Source organism: Eleginops maclovinus, chromosome 10, assembly GCF_036324505.1.
Source record: "Eleginops maclovinus isolate JMC-PN-2008 ecotype Puerto Natales chromosome 10, JC_Emac_rtc_rv5, whole genome shotgun sequence".
Classification (NCBI taxonomy): Eukaryota; Metazoa; Chordata; class Actinopteri; order Perciformes; family Eleginopidae; genus Eleginops; species Eleginops maclovinus.
In genome coordinates, this window is record NC_086358.1 from 248,054 (window position 1) to 264,445 (window position 16,392).

The 16,392-nt window shown below is 45.7% G+C and overlaps 1 protein-coding gene across 1 annotated transcript; it reads right to left on the reverse strand.

Annotated features, from left to right (window-relative positions):
- Positions 1-16,215, reverse strand: LOC134871074 (dihydropyrimidinase-related protein 2-like). The gene is made up of 10 exons (XM_063893665.1): positions 16,129-16,215; positions 15,328-15,396; positions 8,169-8,289; positions 7,912-8,068; positions 5,089-5,230; positions 4,818-4,902; positions 4,636-4,721; positions 3,442-3,621; positions 2,860-3,025; positions 1-1,348 (listed from the first exon to the last, which is right to left on the reverse strand). The coding sequence occupies exons 1-10, from the start codon at positions 16,213-16,215 to the stop codon at positions 1,257-1,259; spliced, it is 1,185 nt and encodes a 394-aa protein (XP_063749735.1). The 3' UTR covers positions 1-1,256.
- Between the last annotated feature and the right edge of the window lie 177 nt (positions 16,216-16,392).

A 16,392-nucleotide genomic window follows, 5' to 3' on the forward strand; every position in this document is an offset into this window, starting at 1 on the left:
TTCATGCAGCTCAGTTTACACAACAACAACAACAACAGCAACAACAACAACAACAACAACAACAACAACAACAGATTCACCGTCACCAGGACAACGTGTCCAAGAGGACTAAACTCTTTGTGTAAACGGCGAAGCTTTCATCACTGACACTGCAGGGTCATATGGGGAGGGGGGGGGTTAACAAAGGGGTCAGTAGAGGTCATACGGGGGGGGGTCAGCTACCTGCAGGCTATTTCTGGATTATTTTTGCACTGTTTGTTTGTATTCATGTTTCCACAGTCAGCCTGAAAGAGTTTCAGTATCAAACTTATAAAATAAATATGAAAGGGAGTCAGAGCAGAAACTACAAGAACAAAGTACAGAGTATTAGTAATATCATAAAGGAGTACACAGGGAGTATATTATACAGGACAGGTATTAGAGAGTAATAAAACACAGACAGCACCACAGACCTGCATAAGGAAATACTGCAGAGGGTTAGTGCAACACCTGTGAACACCTGGTGTTCAGCAGTTAGGGGGAAACCCAGGAATACTCAGGAATACTCAGCTATACCCAAGAATACTCAGGAATACTCAGCTATACCCAGGAATACTCAAGAATACTCGGTAATACTCAGTAATACTCAAGAATACTCGGTGTACTCAGCTATACTCAGGAATACTCGGTAATAGGGGACAGGATGCAGTTGTTTGAGTACATGTATACATTTAGAGAGCTTCACATGATCTGGAGGCCGGTACACAGCAGGCCTGGAGAAAAACACCAAACTGTAAGTACTAGTTAAAGTACCACTGTTGTAGCATTGAGTACTACTCCTGTAGAAGTACAGTACCAGTTGAGGAGTGTACTAGTATTTGTAAAGGTGTTGTTGGGTTCAGTGGTATTTAAAGTACTACAGTTACTATGTTTACTGCTACATGAGGGGGTGTTGTAGGATGTGTTAGTATATGTAGGGTTGTAGTACTACTGTTTTATGGGTTTGTGTTGAACTGATCTTATGGATGTAGTATTAGTTTAAGGGGTAGCACTACATATATCTTTAGTATTAAATGAAGTACTACTCCAAAAGGGTTAAGTGCTAGTAATTGGAAGGAGTACTTTTTGAAGTTACTACAAGTACTGCAGTATAATAGTACCTGTAGTACTGCAGTACTGTAGTATATTATCAGCAGGTGTAGCTTGTTGTTAGCTTTTAGTGCAGCCTCTCGGAGACATTCGCTCACTTCCTGCTCATGTGCTGAGTCACTTCCTGTCTAAGACAAGGAAGTGATGTTGGAGCGTCCGCCGGGGGGAGCGACGATCTTCTGAGTCGAGCGGCGAGGAATGTGGTCGTCAACCTGGCTTCCTGTTCAGAGGAGAACAACAGTCAGTGTGTGTGTGTGTGTGTGTGTGTGTGAGTCTATCACTAGACTGTCAGAGCGAGTCTCTGAGCCTCTCTAGTCTGTCGGAGCCAAGTCTCTCTAGTCTGTTGGAGCCGAGTCTCTGTAGTCTGTTGGAGTCGAGTCTCTCTAGTCTGTCGGAGCCGAGTCTCTCTAGTCTGTTGGAGCCGAGTCTCTGTAGTCTGTTGGAGCCGAGTCTCTCTAGTCTGTTGGAGCCAAGTCTCTCTAGTCTGTAGGAGCCAAGTCTCTCTAGTCTGTTGGAGCCGAGTCTCTGTAGTCTGTTGGAGCCGAGTCTCTCTAGTCTGTTGGAACCAAGTCTCTCTAGTCTGTAGGAGCCAAGTCTCTCTAGTCTGTTGGAGCCAAGTCTCTGTAGTCTGTAGGAGCCAAGTCTCTCTAGTCTGTTGGAGCCGAGTCTCTCTAGTCTGTTGGAGCCGAGTCTCTGTAGTCTGTAGGAGCCAAGTCTCTCTAGTCTGTTGGAGCCGAGTCTCTGTAGTCTGTTGGAGCCAAGTCTCTCTAGTCTGTTGGAGCCGAGTCTCTCTAGTCTGTTGGAGCCAAGTCTCTCTAGTCTGTTGGAGCCGAGTCTCTGTAGTCTGTTGGAGCCGAGTCTCTCTAGTCTGTTGGAGCCAAGTCTCTCTAGTCTGTTGGAGCCGAGTCTGTTGGAGCCAAGTCTCTTTAGTCTGTTGGAGCCTCTAGTCTGTTGAACCTGAGTCTCTCTAGTCTGTTGGATCCTCTAGTCTGTCGGAGCCAAGTCTCTCTTGTCTGTTGGAGCCGAGTCTCTCTAGTCTGTCGGAGCCAAGTCTCTCTAGTCTGTTGGAGCCGAGTCTCTGTAGTCTGTTGGAGCCGAGTCTCTCTAGTCTGTCGGAGCCGAGTCTCTTTAGTCTGTTGGAGCCGAGTCTCTGTAGTCTGTCGGAGCCAAGTCTCTCTAGTCTGTTGGAGCCGAGTCTCTGTAGTCTTTTGGAGCCGAGTCTCTGTAGTCTGTTGGAGCCTCTAGTCTGTCGGAGCCGAGTCTCTCTAGTCTGTCGGAGCCTCTAGTCTGTCGCAGCCGAGTCTCTTTAATCTGTTGGAGCCTTTAGTCTGTCGGAGCCGAGTCTCTGTAGTCTGTTGGAGCAGAGTCTCTCTAGTCTGTAGGAGCAGAGTCTCTCTAGTCTGTCGGAGCAGAGTCTCTGTAGTCTGTCGGAGCAGAGTCTCTCTAGTCCGTTGGAGCAGAGTCTCTCTAGTCTGTCGGATTAGAGTCTCTCTAGTCTGTCGGAGCAGAGCCTTTCTAGTCTGTCGGAGCAGAGCCTTTCTAGTCTGTTGGAGCAGAGTCTCTCTAGTCTGTTGGACCAGAGTCTCTCTAGCTGTCGGAGCCGAGTCTCTCTAGTCTGTAGGAGCAGAGTCTCTGTAGTCTGTTGGAGCCGAGTCTCTCTAGTCTGTCGGAGCAGAGTCTCTGTAGTCTGTCGGAGCCGAGTGTTAAGTCACTGTATGTCTGTAAGTGTACCTGCCAGTGTGAATCCTGATTGGTGGAGGTTTCGGAGGCTGGTCTGGGTTTTCTGGCAGGGCGGTCCTCTGCTGGTCGGAGTGGGTGGGACCGATTTAGTCATGCTGATGACATCATGGACCGGACCATCGTAGTTTCCACGGGGGACGCCTCGGGCCTCCGCCATCTGAGACCAGGAGACAAAACATCTGAGGTCAGTTCGTCACGAGACTGATAGTTATAGAGATAACCAGTAGGTATCGGTCCTAGTTACCCCGTAGGTAAGGTAACTAGTTAACAAACAGTTAACTAACAAACAGTTAACTAGTTACCAGGTAAGTACATTTACAAGTTAAGCATTAGTTAACACAACTACTCACCCGGTAGGTAAGTTAACTAGTTAACCATTTCCCAGGTCATGTTTAGTTATGTTTGGTCACCTTGCTGCAGGCTCTGATCTTCTTGTACACACTGCCGAGGAACGCCTTCCTCAATTATTAAACATTAGTTAATGTAACTAGTTAACCAATAGATATTGTAACTAGTTAACCAGTAGATAATGTAACTTGTGAACCCAGGTTATGGGTAGTTCTGGGTGGTCACCTTGCTGCGGGCTCTGATCCTCTTGTACACGGTGTCGGGGAACGCCTTCCTGTTTATGAAACGTCCGGATCCTTCGCTCACGTTCAGCTTCCCGTCCTGAAGAACCACCCGACCCCCGCAGATCACAACAGACGGAACCCCCCGGAGCACCAGACCCTCCAGGATGTTCACCTCCAGGCTCTGCAATGATGAAGAGGAGTCACACACTAATGATGAAGAGGAGGTCATCATTGATGAAGAGAAGTTCCAGTGACCAGTATGAGAGAGTGTGAGAGCAAAACACCAGATGATACACACCTGCTCCCCATCACACCTGAGACCTTAACGAGTCACATGACACCGGGGAGGAGAAATGGCTAATTGGGCACAATTTAGCCATTCTCACTTAGGGTGTACTCACCTTGTTGCAGCGGGTTAGACATTAATGGCTGTGTTGAGTTATTTTGAGGGCTCAGCAAATGTCCCCTGTTATCCCAGCTGTACACTGACTACTCTACTCTGGATCAGAGGGTCATCTCTTCAGGGTGGTCCCAGGAGAAGATAAAATAACACATCTACACAAAGGGGAGGGGGTACTCACTTTAGTGAGACACTGTATACAGTATATAGGTCAAGTAATTACTTCCCTGGTTTGATTTCCCCAGTGTGTTAACTACGGCTGTCTTTCCCAGGCTTTAGTAACACCTTTAACACAAAAGACTGGCAACCTGATCTTCTCTAGAGGCAGGAGCTTCAGGCAAATGACCCTCCAGATGTAACCTGATATAATTAACGTCCCTTATGTCCTGTGTTTTAGCATCCTGTAGCCTAAATTGCTTTGTTGTATGCAGTTTGCCCCTCTGGCCAGATGTTCTCCAATACTCTTCAGAATGTAGAATCTGATTGGCTGTTCCCCTTCTTCCTTCCCTTTAAGAACCTGGTCTAATGTTTGATCTGGTCAGGTCCTTGTACACACTGGTGGTGCAGGTTATCTGGCCTCCAGCTGGACCTGATTCTGTTAAATGCTCTTTATTAAATAACACTACTTTGATTTGAAGCCTGTAGCTTTGTTCCTTTCTTACCAGAAGGTGATTAAGTGTGGAATTTACACAACAGTAAACACTGATGAAGAGGAGGAAGAGGTAAACGCTGATGAAGAGGAGGTAAACACTGATGAAGAGGAGGTAAACACTGACGAAGAAAAGGAAGAGTTACCAGGTTGTGGGTCTCTGCAGAAACAGTCCGGGTCTCTTTAGGATTCCAGATGACGAGGTCAGCATCCGAGCCCACAGCGATCCTCCCTGAACACAGGATGATCCATTACTCAGGTCTGAGTGTCATTGTTATTTATCTGACCATCTATTACTCAGACTGCTGTGGCCAGTCATCATGGTTACCTTTGCGTGGGTAGATGTTGAACAACTTGGCGGCATTGGTGCTCGTCACTGCCACAAAGTTGTTCTCGTCTATCTTCCCCGAGCACTGCAGGGACACAGAACAAACGGTCCATATTCTACCAGCAGCACAGAGACTCTTTCTGATCCAGAGACACAGATCACCTTCACCTTTACCTAACCCTTAATGAAATCATGTATAATATTTGATGGTGTTAATTGAAACAGGTGGATTCCTGAGAACAGCTGAGGGAAACCCTGAAGGTCTTCTCACCACGGCTCGATCCCAAACCACTGACATCCTCTCCTCGATGCCGCTGGTGCCTTCAGGGATCAGCGTGAAGTCATCCTTACCGACGGCCTTCTGAGCCGTGGAGAAGCTCGCCTGAGCGCTGGACGTCACCTGGAGGTCTCCACTGTAGACATGACAAACAGTTGTTATCTTAGCAACCACGCTAACAGGGAGGTCAGGTACTAACCACGCTAACAGGGAGGTCAGGTACTAACCACGCTAACAGGGAGGTCAGGTACTAACCACGCTAACAGGGAGGTCAGGTACTAACCACGCTAACAGGGAGGTCAGGTACTAACCACGCTAACAGGGAGGTCAGGTACTAACCACGCTAACAGGGAGGTCAGGTACTAACCACGCTAACAGGGAGGTCAGGTACTAACCATGCCAACAGAGAGGTCAGGTACTAACCACGCTAACAGGGAGGTCAGGTACTAACCACGCTAACAGGGAGGTCAGGTACTAACTACGCTAACAGGGAGGTCAGGTACTAACCACGCTAACAGGGAGGTCAGGTACTAACCACGCTAACAGGGAGGTCAGGTACTAACCATGCCAACAGAGAGGTCAGGTACTAACCATGCCAACAGGGAGGTCAGGTACTAACCATGCCAACAGGGAGGTCAGGTACTAACCATGCCAACAGGGAGGTCAGGTACTAACTACGCTAACAGGGAGGTCAGGTACTAACCATGCCAACAGAGAGGTCAGGTACTAACTACGCTAACAGGGAGGTCAGGTACTAACCACGCTAACAGGGAGGTCAGGTACTAACCATGCCAACAGAGAGGTCAGGTACTAACCACGCCAACAGGGAGGTCAGGTACTAACCACGCTAACAGGGAGGTCAGGTACTAACCATGCCAACAGGGAGGTCAGGTACTAACTACGCTAACAGGGAGGTCAGGTACTAACCACGCTAACAGGGAGGTCAGGTACTAACCATGCCAACAGAGAGGTCAGGTACTAACCACGCCAACAGAGAGGTCAGGTACTAACCATGCCAACAGGTACTAACCATGCCAACAGAGAGGTCAGGTACTAACCACGCTAACAGGGAGGTCAGGTACTAACCATGCCAACAGAGAGGTCAGGTACTAACCATGCCAACAGGGAGGTCAGGTACTAACCATGCCAACAGGGAGGTCAGGTACTAACCATGCCAACAGGGAGGTCAGGTACTAACCATGCCAACAGGGAGGTCAGGTACTAACCATGCCAACAGGGAGGTCAGGTACTAACCACGCTAACAGGGAGGTCAGGTACTAACCATGCCAACAGGGAGGTCAGGTACTAACTACGCTAACAGGGAGGTCAGGTACTAACCATGCCAACAGAGAGGTCAGGTACTAACCATGCCAACAGGGAGGTCAGGTACTAACCATGCCAACAGGGAGGTCAGGTACTAACCATGCCAACAGGGAGGTCAGGTACTAACCATGCCAACAGGGAGGTCAGGTACTAACCATGCCAACAGGGAGGTCAGGTACTAACTACGCTAACAGGGAGGTCAGGTACTAACCACGCTAACAGGGAGGTCAGGTACTAACCATGCCAACAGAGAGGTCAGGTACTAACCACGCCAACAGGGAGGTCAGCTACTAACCACGCTAACAGAGAGGTCAGGTACTAACCATGCCAACAGGTACTAACCATGCCAACAGAGAGGTCAGGTACTAACCATGCCAACAGGTACTAACCATGCCAACAGGGAGGTCAGGTACTAACCATGCCAACAGGGAGGTCAGGTACTAACCATACCAACAGGGAGGTCAGCTACTAACCACGCTAACAGGGAGGTCAGGTACTAACCATGCCAACAGGTACTAACCATGCCAACAGGGAGGTCAGGTACTAACCATGCCAACAGGGAGGTCAGGTACTAACCATGCCAACAGGGAGGTCAGGTACTAACCATGCCAACAGGGAGGTCAGGTACTAACTACGCTAACAGGGAGGTCAGGTACTAACCACGCTAACAGGGAGGTCAGGTACTAACCATGCCAACAGAGAGGTCAGGTACTAACCACGCCAACAGGGAGGTCAGGTACTAACCACGCTAACAGGGAGGTCAGGTACTAACCATGCCAACAGGGAGGTCAGGTACTAACTACGCTAACAGAGAGGTCAGGTACTAACCATGCCAACAGGGAGGTCAGGTACTAACCACGCTAACAGGGAGGTCAGGTACTAACCATGCCAACAGAGAGGTCAGGTACTAACCACGCCAACAGGGAGGTCAGGTACTAACCACGCTAACAGGGAGGTCAGGTACTAACCATGCCAACAGGGAGGTCAGGTACTAACTACGCTAACAGAGAGGTCAGGTACTAACCACGCTAACAGGGAGGTCAGGTACTAACCATGCCAACAGGGAGGTCAGGTACTAACTACGCTAACAGGGAGGTCAGGTACTAACCATGCCAACAGGGAGGTCAGGTACTAACCATGCCAACAGGTACTAACCATGCCAACAGGGAGGTCAGGTACTAACCATGCCAACAGGGAGGTCAGCTACTAACCATGCCAACAGGGAGGTCAGGTACTAACCATGCCAACAGGGAGGTCAGCTACTAACCACGCTAACAGGGAGGTCAGGTACTAACCATGCCAACAGGTACTAACCATGCCAACAGGGAGGTCAGGTACTAACCATGCCAACAGGGAGGTCAGGTATGAACCATCCTTACAGGTAATCACAGGTGAAACCCATACTAACATGTACTAACCATGCTAACAGGTGAAAACCATGCTAACGGGTACTAACCATGCTAACAGGTGAAAACCATACTAACATGTACTAACCATGCTAACAGAGAGACCAGGTTCTGAGGCGTTGAGGGGTCCGGGTTGAGGGGGGGGCTCATGACGAAGGCAGCAGCGGTGGCCCAGTCTTTGGACCAATAGTGAGAGCCGTCAGTGGCCAGGCCGGCTGTGATTGGCTCTCCGTACACCACCATACCTGAGGACAGAAACAGAAAGAACCTATTGCAGTGAAGTACCCGGAGCTGAGGGCGGGGTCTTTAATGTAGAGGTAAACCTCATGAGGGTGGTGACCTCACCTTTCTTCCTGGCCTTGGCGATGATATCAGCGGCGGACTTACTCATCACCTTGGTAACATACAGTGGGCAGTTAGCCTGTTTGGCGATGGTGACGGCCCTGTACACCGCCTCCGTCTCGACCTGAGGACCATAATATATACAGGTGTGTCACAGGTGCAATAACACGTGTGTCACATGTGCAATAACATGTGTGTCACAGGTGCAATAACACGTGTGTCACATGTGCAATAACAGTGTGTGTCAACAGTGTGAATAACACGGATGAACTCATTTGTCAATACATTTGCACAGGAGCCCACATAAATTGGTCCCTTGCATTTAACCACCTGTGACACACTATTTTGCAATAACATGGGGGGGGGTCCTGGTGCAAGGAACACGAGGTCACAGTGAGTAACTGGGATCTCCAGTAGCAAATCCACTTGTCACAATTTTTGGTTTGAAAGATTAAGATTCCCGAAACTACGAGAGCGGGAAAAGGAAAACAACAGAAACAGTGAAACAGTTAAAAGGAAAACAAGGATAAATATATGTCACAGTAGTGTACAAAACAGTCAGGTAGTGTCAAATAACATGTCAAGTGAGGATACAGTGGAATTGGTACCTCTGTAATTTTTAACCATCCTAGACTGGAGCAGGGCAGTAATTGTGGCAGGGGGAGCAATGGGAGTGGGGATTGGAAGGTGTCAGTGCCGTGCTCAAGGCAGACAATCATGAGTTAGTGGTGGAAACTGGGATAACAAGTAGGTACACTTTCATAATTACAGTGGGTATTAACCGGAGTTACGTATTCCAGTAAAACCCCTAGTGGACTGAGTCACTGCTGAAAAATTTAAAGGGGAATTACAGTGTGTAACAGGTAGTGGTACAGGTGTAATTACAGTGTGTTACAGGTAGTGGTACAGGTGTAATTACAGTGTGTAACAGGTAGTGGTACAGGTGTAATTACAGTGTGTAACAGGTAGTGGTACAGGTGTAATTACAGTGTGTTACAGGTAGTGGTACAGGTGTAATTACAGTGTGTTACAGGTAGTGGTACAGGTGTAATTACAGTGTGTAACAGGTAGTGGTACAGGTGTAATTACAGTGTGTAACAGGTAGTGGTACAGGTGTAATTACAGTGTGTTACAGGTAGTGGTACAGGTGTAATAACAGTGTGTAACAGGTAGTGGTACAGGTGTAATTACAGTGTGTACAGGTAGTGGTACAGGTGTAATAACAGTGTGTAACAGGTAGTGGTACAGGTGTAATAACAGTGTGTAACAGGTAGTGGTACAGGTGTAATTACAGTGTGTTACAGGTAGTGGTACAGGTGTAATTACAGTGTGTAACAGGTAGTGGTACAGGTGTAATTACAGTGTTAACAGGTAGTGGTACAGGTGTAATTACAGTGTGATACAGGTAGTGGTACAGGTGTAATTACAGTGTATAACAGGTAGTGGTACAGGTGTAATTACAGTGTGATAACAGGTAGTGGTACAGGTGTAATTACAGTGTGTTACAGGTAGTGGTACAGGTGTAATTACAGTGTATAACAGGTAGTGGTACAGGTGTAATTACAGTGTGCTACAGGTAGTGGTACAGGTGTAATTACAGTGTGTAACAGGTAGTGGTACAGGTGTAATTACAGTGTGTAACAGGTAGTGGTACAGGTGTAATTACAGTGTGTAACAGGTAGTGGTACAGGTGTAATTACAGTGTGTTACAGGTAGTGGTACAGGTGTAATTACAGTGTGTTACAGGTAGTGGTACAGGTGTAATTACAGTGTGTAACAGGTAGTGGTACAGGTGTAATTACAGTGTATAACAGGTAGTGGTACAGGTGTAATTACAGTGTGTAACAGGTAGTGGTACAGGTGTAATTATAGTGTGTAACAGGTAGTGGTACAGGTGTAATTACAGTGTGTAACAGGTAGTGGTACAGGTGTAATTATAGTGTGTAACAGGTAGTGGTACAGGTGTAATTACAGTGTGTTACAGGTAGTGGTACAGGTGTAATTACAGTGTGTAACAGGTAGTGGTACAGGTGTAATTACAGTGTGTAACAGGTAGTGGTACAGGTGTAATTACAGTGTGTTACAGGTAGTGGTACAGGTGTAATTATAGTGTGTAACAGGTAGTGGTACAGGTGTAATTACAGTGTGTTACAGGTAGTGGTACAGGTGTAATTACAGTGTGTTACAGGTAGTGGTACAGGTGTAATTACAGTGTGTAACAGGTAGTGGTACAGGTGTAATTATAGTGTATAACAGGTAGTGGTACAGGTGTAATTACAGTGTGTTACAGGTAGTGGTACAGGTGTAATTACAGTGTGTTACAGGTAGTGGTACAGGTGTAATTATAGTGTGTTACAGGTAGTGGTACAGGTGTAATTACAGTGTGTTACAGGTAGTGGTACAGGTGTAATTACAGTGTATAACAGGTAGTGGTACAGGTGTAATTACAGTGTGTTACAGGTAGTGGTACAGGTGTAATTACAGTGTGTAACAGGTAGTGGTACAGGTGTAATTATAGTGTATAACAGGTAGTGGTACAGGTGTAATTACAGTGTGTTACAGGTAGTGGTACAGGTGTAATTACAGTGTGTAACAGGTAGTGGTACAGGTGTAATTATAGTGTGATAACAGGTAGTGGTACAGGTGTAATTACAGTGTGTTACAGGTAGTGGTACAGGTGTAATTACAGTGTGTAACAGGTAGTGGTACAGGTGTAATTACAGTGTGCTAACAGGTAGTGGTACAGGTGTAATTACAGTGTGTAACAGGTAGTGGTACAGGTGTAATTACAGTGTGTAACAGGTAGTGGTACAGGTGTAATTACAGTGTGTTACAGGTAGTGGTACAGGTGTAATTATAGTGTGCTACAGGTAGTGGTACAGGTGTAATTACAGTGTGTAACAGGTAGTGGTACAGGTGTAATTACAGTGTGTAACAGGTAGTGGTACAGGTGTAATTATAGTGTGCTACAGGTAGTGGTACAGGTGTAATTACAGTGTATAACAGGTAGTGGTACAGGTGTAATTACAGTGTGTTACAGGTAGTGGTACAGGTGTAATTACAGTGTATAACAGGTAGTGGTACAGGTGTAATTACAGTGTGTAACAGGTAGTGGTACAGGTGTAATTATAGTGTGTTACAGGTAGTGGTACAGGTGTAATTATAGTGTGCTACAGGTAGTGGTACAGGTGTAATTATAGTGTGTAACAGGTAGTGGTACAGGTGTAATTACAGTGTGCTACAGGTAGTGGTACAGGTGTAATTACAGTGTGTTACAGGTAGTGGTACAGGTGTAATTATAGTGTGCTACAGGTAGTGGTACAGGTGTAATTATAGTGTGTAACAGGTAGTGGTACAGGTGTAATTATAGTGTGCTACAGGTAGTGGTACAGGTGTAATTACAGTGTGTTACATGTAGTGGTACAGGTGTAATTAAAGTGTGTTACAGGTAGTGGTACAGGTGTAATTATAGTGTGTTACAGGTAGTGGTACAGGTGTAATAACAGTGTGTTACAGGTAGTGGTACAGGTGTAATTACAGTGTGTTACAGGTAGTGGTACAGGTGTAATTACAGTGTGTTACAGGTAGTGGTACAGGTGTAATAACAGTGTGTTACAGGTAGTGGTACAGGTGTAATTATAGTGTGTTACAGGTAGTGGTACAGGTGTAATAACAGTGTGTTACAGGTAGTGGTACAGGTGTAATTACAGTGTGTTACAGGTAGTGGTACAGGTGTAATTACAGTGTGTTACAGGTAGTGGTACAGGTGTAATTATCAGTGTGTTACAGGTAGTGGTACAGGTGTAATAACAGTGTGTTACAGGTAGTGGTACAGGTGTAATTACAGTGTGTTACAGGTAGTGGTACAGGTGTAATTATAGTGTGTTACAGGTAGTGGTACAGGTGTAATAATAGTGTGTTACAGGTAGTGGTACAGGTGTAATTACAGTGTGTTACAGGTAGTGGTACAGGTGTAATTACAGTGTGTTACAGGTAGTGGTACAGGTGTAATTACAGTGTGTTACAGGTAGTGGTACAGGTGTAATTACAGTGTGTTACAGGTAGTGGTACAGGTGTAATAACAGTGTGTTACAGGTAGTGGTACAGGTGTAATTATAGTGTGTTACAGGTAGTGGTACAGGTGTAATAACAGTGTGTTACAGGTAGTGGTACAGGTGTAATTACAGTGTGTAACAGGTAGTGGTACAGGTGTAATTACAGTGTGTTACAGGTAGTGGTACAGGTGTAATTACAGTGTGTTACAGGTAGTGGTACAGGTGTAATAACAGTGTGTTACAGGTAGTGGTACAGGTGTAATTATAGTGTGTTACAGGTAGTGGTACAGGTGTAATAACAGTGTGTTACAGGTAGTGGTACAGGTGTAATTACAGTGTGTTACAGGTAGTGGTACAGGTGTAATTACAGTGTGTTACAGGTAGTGGTACAGGTGTAATTACAGTGTGTTACAGGTAGTGGTACAGGTGTAATTACAGTGTGTAACAGGTAGTGGTACAGGTGTAATAACAGTGTGTTACAGGTAGTGGTACAGGTGTAATAACAGTGTGTTACAGGTAGTGGTACAGGTGTAATAACAGTGTGTAACAGGTAGTGGTACAGGTGTAATTACAGTGTGTTACAGGTAGTGGTACAGGTGTAATTACAGTGTATAACAGGTAGTGGTACAGGTGTAATAACAGTGTGTTACAGGTAGTGGTACAGGTGTAATAACAGTGTGTTACAGGTAGTGGTACAGGTGTAATAACAGTGTGTAACAGGTAGTGGTACAGGTGTAATTACAGTGTGTTACAGGTAGTGGTACAGGTGTAATTACAGTGTGTAACAGGTAGTGGTACAGGTGTAATTACAGTGTGTAACAGGTAGTGGTACAGGTGTAATAACAGTGTGTTACAGGTAGTGGTACAGGTGTAATAACAGTGTGTAACAGGTAGTGGTACAGGTGTAATAACAGTGTGTTACAGGTAGTGGTACAGGTGTAATTACAGTGTGTAACAGGTAGTGGTACAGGTGTAATTACAGTGTGTAACAGGTAGTGGTACAGGTGTAATAACAGTGTGTTACAGGTAGTGGTACAGGTGTAATAACAGTGTGTAACAGGTAGTGGTACAGGTGTAATTACAGTGTGTTACAGGTAGTGGTACAGGTGTAATTACAGTGTTTACAGGTAGTGGTACAGGTGTAATTACAGTGTGTTACAGGTAGTGGTACAGGTGTAATAACAGTGTGTTACAGGTAGTGGTACAGGTGTAATTACAGTGTGTTACAGGTAGTGGTACAGGTGTAATACAGTGTGTAACAGGTAGTGGTACAGGTGTAATAACAGTGTGTACAGGTAGTGGTACAGGTGTAATTACAGTGTGTTACAGGTAGTGGTACAGGTGTAATTACAGTGTGTTACAGGTAGTGGTACAGGTGTAATTACAGTGTGTAACAGGTAGTGGTACAGGTGTAATTACAGTGTGTTACAGGTAGTGGTACAGGTGTAATTACAGTGTGTTACAGGTAGTGGTACAGGTGTAATTACAGTGTGTTACAGGTAGTGGTACAGGTGTAATTATAGTGTGTTACAGGTAGTGGTACAGGTGTAATAACAGTGTGTTACAGGTAGTGGTACAGGTGTAATTACAGTGTGTAACAGGTAGTGGTACAGGTGTAATTACAGTGTGTTACAGGTAGTGGTACAGGTGTAATTACAGTGTGTTACAGGTAGTGGTACAGGTGTAATAACAGTGTGTTACAGGTAGTGGTACAGGTGTAATTATAGTGTGTTACAGGTAGTGGTACAGGTGTAATTACAGTGTGTAACAGGTAGTGGTACAGGTGTAATAACAGTGTGTTACAGGTAGTGGTACAGGTGTAATTACAGTGTGTTACAGGTAGTGGTACAGGTGTAATTACAGTGTGTAACAGGTAGTGGTACAGGTGTAATTACAGTGTGTAACAGGTAGTGGTACAGGTGTAATAACAGTGTGTTACAGGTAGTGGTACAGGTGTAATTACAGTGTGTAACAGGTAGTGGTACAGGTGTAATTACAGTGTGTAACAGGTAGTGGTACAGGTGTAATAACAGTGTGTTACAGGTAGTGGTACAGGTGTAATTACAGTGTGTAACAGGTAGTGGTACAGGTGTAATTATAGTGTGTTACAGGTAGTGGTACAGGTGTAATTATAGTGTGTAACAGGTAGTGGTACAGGTGTAATAACAGTGTGTTACAGGTAGTGGTACAGGTGTAATTATAGTGTGTTACAGGTAGTGATACAGGTGTAATTATAGTGTGTAACAGGTAGTGGTACAGGTGTAATAACAGTGTGTAACAGGTAGTGGTACAGGTGTAATTACAGTGTATAACAGGTAGTGGTACAGGTGTAATTACAGTGTGTTACAGGTAGTGGTACAGGTGTAATTACAGTGTATAACAGGTAGTGGTACAGGTGTAATTACAGTGTATAACAGGTAGTGGTACAGGTGTAATTACAGTGTATAACAGGTAGTGGTACAGGTGTAATTACAGTGTGTAACAGGTAGTGGTACAGGTGTAATTACAGTGTATAACAGGTAGTGGTACAGGTGTAATTACAGTGTGTAACAGGTAGTGGTACAGGTGTAATAACAGTGTGTTACAGGTAGTGGTACAGGTGTAATTACAGTGTGTAACAGGTAGTGGTACAGGTGTAATTATAGTGTGTTACAGGTAGTGGTACAGGTGTAATAACAGTGTGTTACAGGTAGTGGTACAGGTGTAATTACAGTGTGTTACAGGTAGTGGTACAGGTGTAATTACAGTGTGTAACAGGTAGTGGTACAGGTGTAATTACAGTGTATAACAGGTAGTGGTACAGGTGTAATAACAGTGTGTAACAGGTAGTGGTACAGGTGTAATTACAGTGTATAACAGGTAGTGGTACAGGTGTAATAACAGTGTGTAACAGGTAGTGGTACAGGTGTAATAACAGTGTGTAACAGGTAGTGGTACAGGTGTAATAACAGTGTGTTACAGGTAGTGGTACAGGTGTAATAACAGTGTGTAACAGGTAGTGGTACAGGTGTAATTACAGTGTATAACAGGTAGTGGTACAGGTGTAATTACAGTGTGTTACAGGTAGTGGTACAGGTGTAATTACAGTGTATAACAGGTAGTGGTACCTCTTCAGGGTGAGATAAAACGTGTCCCTCAGGTCCGGTGATGCCAAGACAGAGCAGCCTCTTCTGCTCCTGAAATACAGATCAATTCATTTACTATGTTTTACTTTACTAATAATAATAACGTAAACTTATACAGCGCCTTTCATGGTACCCAAGGTAGCTTTACTAATAGGGAGGGGAAAAGGGGAGTGGGGGTTAGGGATCAAAGGACTTAGTGCAGAGAAATGTTTTGAGGTGCTTCTTGAACATGCGCAGGGATTGGGCAGAGCGGACGTGGAGTGGTAGACTGTTCCAGAGTGTGGGAGCGTTGGCAGAGAAAGCCCTGTCCCCAAAAGTTTGCAATCTGTTGCGGGTAGTGGCCAGCAGGTCCTTGTCAGAAGACCGCAGGGACCGTGAGTGAGTGTAAGGGTGGAGGAGATCTGTGAGGTGTTGTGGTGAGAGTCCATGGAGAGATTTGTAGGTGAGCAGGAGGATCTTGTAGGTGATGCGTGACTTTACTGGCAACCAGTGGAGCTGTTAGAGGATGGGAGTGATACGCTGCCAGGGCTTTGTTTGGGTTAGAACCCTGGCAGCTGAGTTCTGGACTCACTGGAGTCTGCTAAGGGCCTTGGTGGGCAGTCCAGACAGGAAACCGTTGCAGTAGTCCAGACGGGAGGTGATGAAGGCAGGGATGAGTGTTTCTGTGACTGAAAGCCGGAGTCATGAGATGTTTCTGAGGTGGTAGAAGGCAGACGTGGTGATGTTTATGATGTGGGACCAGAAGGAGAGAGTGGAGTCCAGGATGACGCCCAGGTTGCGCACCTCAGGAGATGAGGAAATGGAGCAGCCATCCACAACCAGGGCCAGGTCACCAACTTTCCTGAGCAGTGGTGCAGGGGCCACCACCATGAGCTCTGTCTTATTGCTGTTTAGTTTGAGTAGGTTTGTGGTCATACATGATTGGAGTTCCTGCTGGCAGTTGGAAGTTGTGAGGGTGGGAGCTGGGAGGAGGGGTCTGTGCTGATATAGAGTTGAGTATCATCGGCGTAGCAGTGGAAGTTGAGTCCATGTTACCATTTAAAACTA

Excerpts from the sequence above, each read along its gene's own strand:
- LOC134871074 (XM_063893665.1), bottom strand. The coding sequence starts at position 16,215 with ATGGTGGTGGCCCCTGCACCACTGCTCAGGAAAGTTGGTGACCTGGCC. Across the intron at positions 5,231-7,911 it reads CTGGTCTCTCTGTTAGCATG|TGGAGACCTCCAGGTGACGT; the intron begins GTTAGTACATGT and ends TCATGTCTACAG. Across the intron at positions 3,622-4,635 it reads CTGCAGAGACCCACAACCTG|AGCCTGGAGGTGAACATCCT; the intron begins GTAACTCTTCCT and ends TCATCATTGCAG.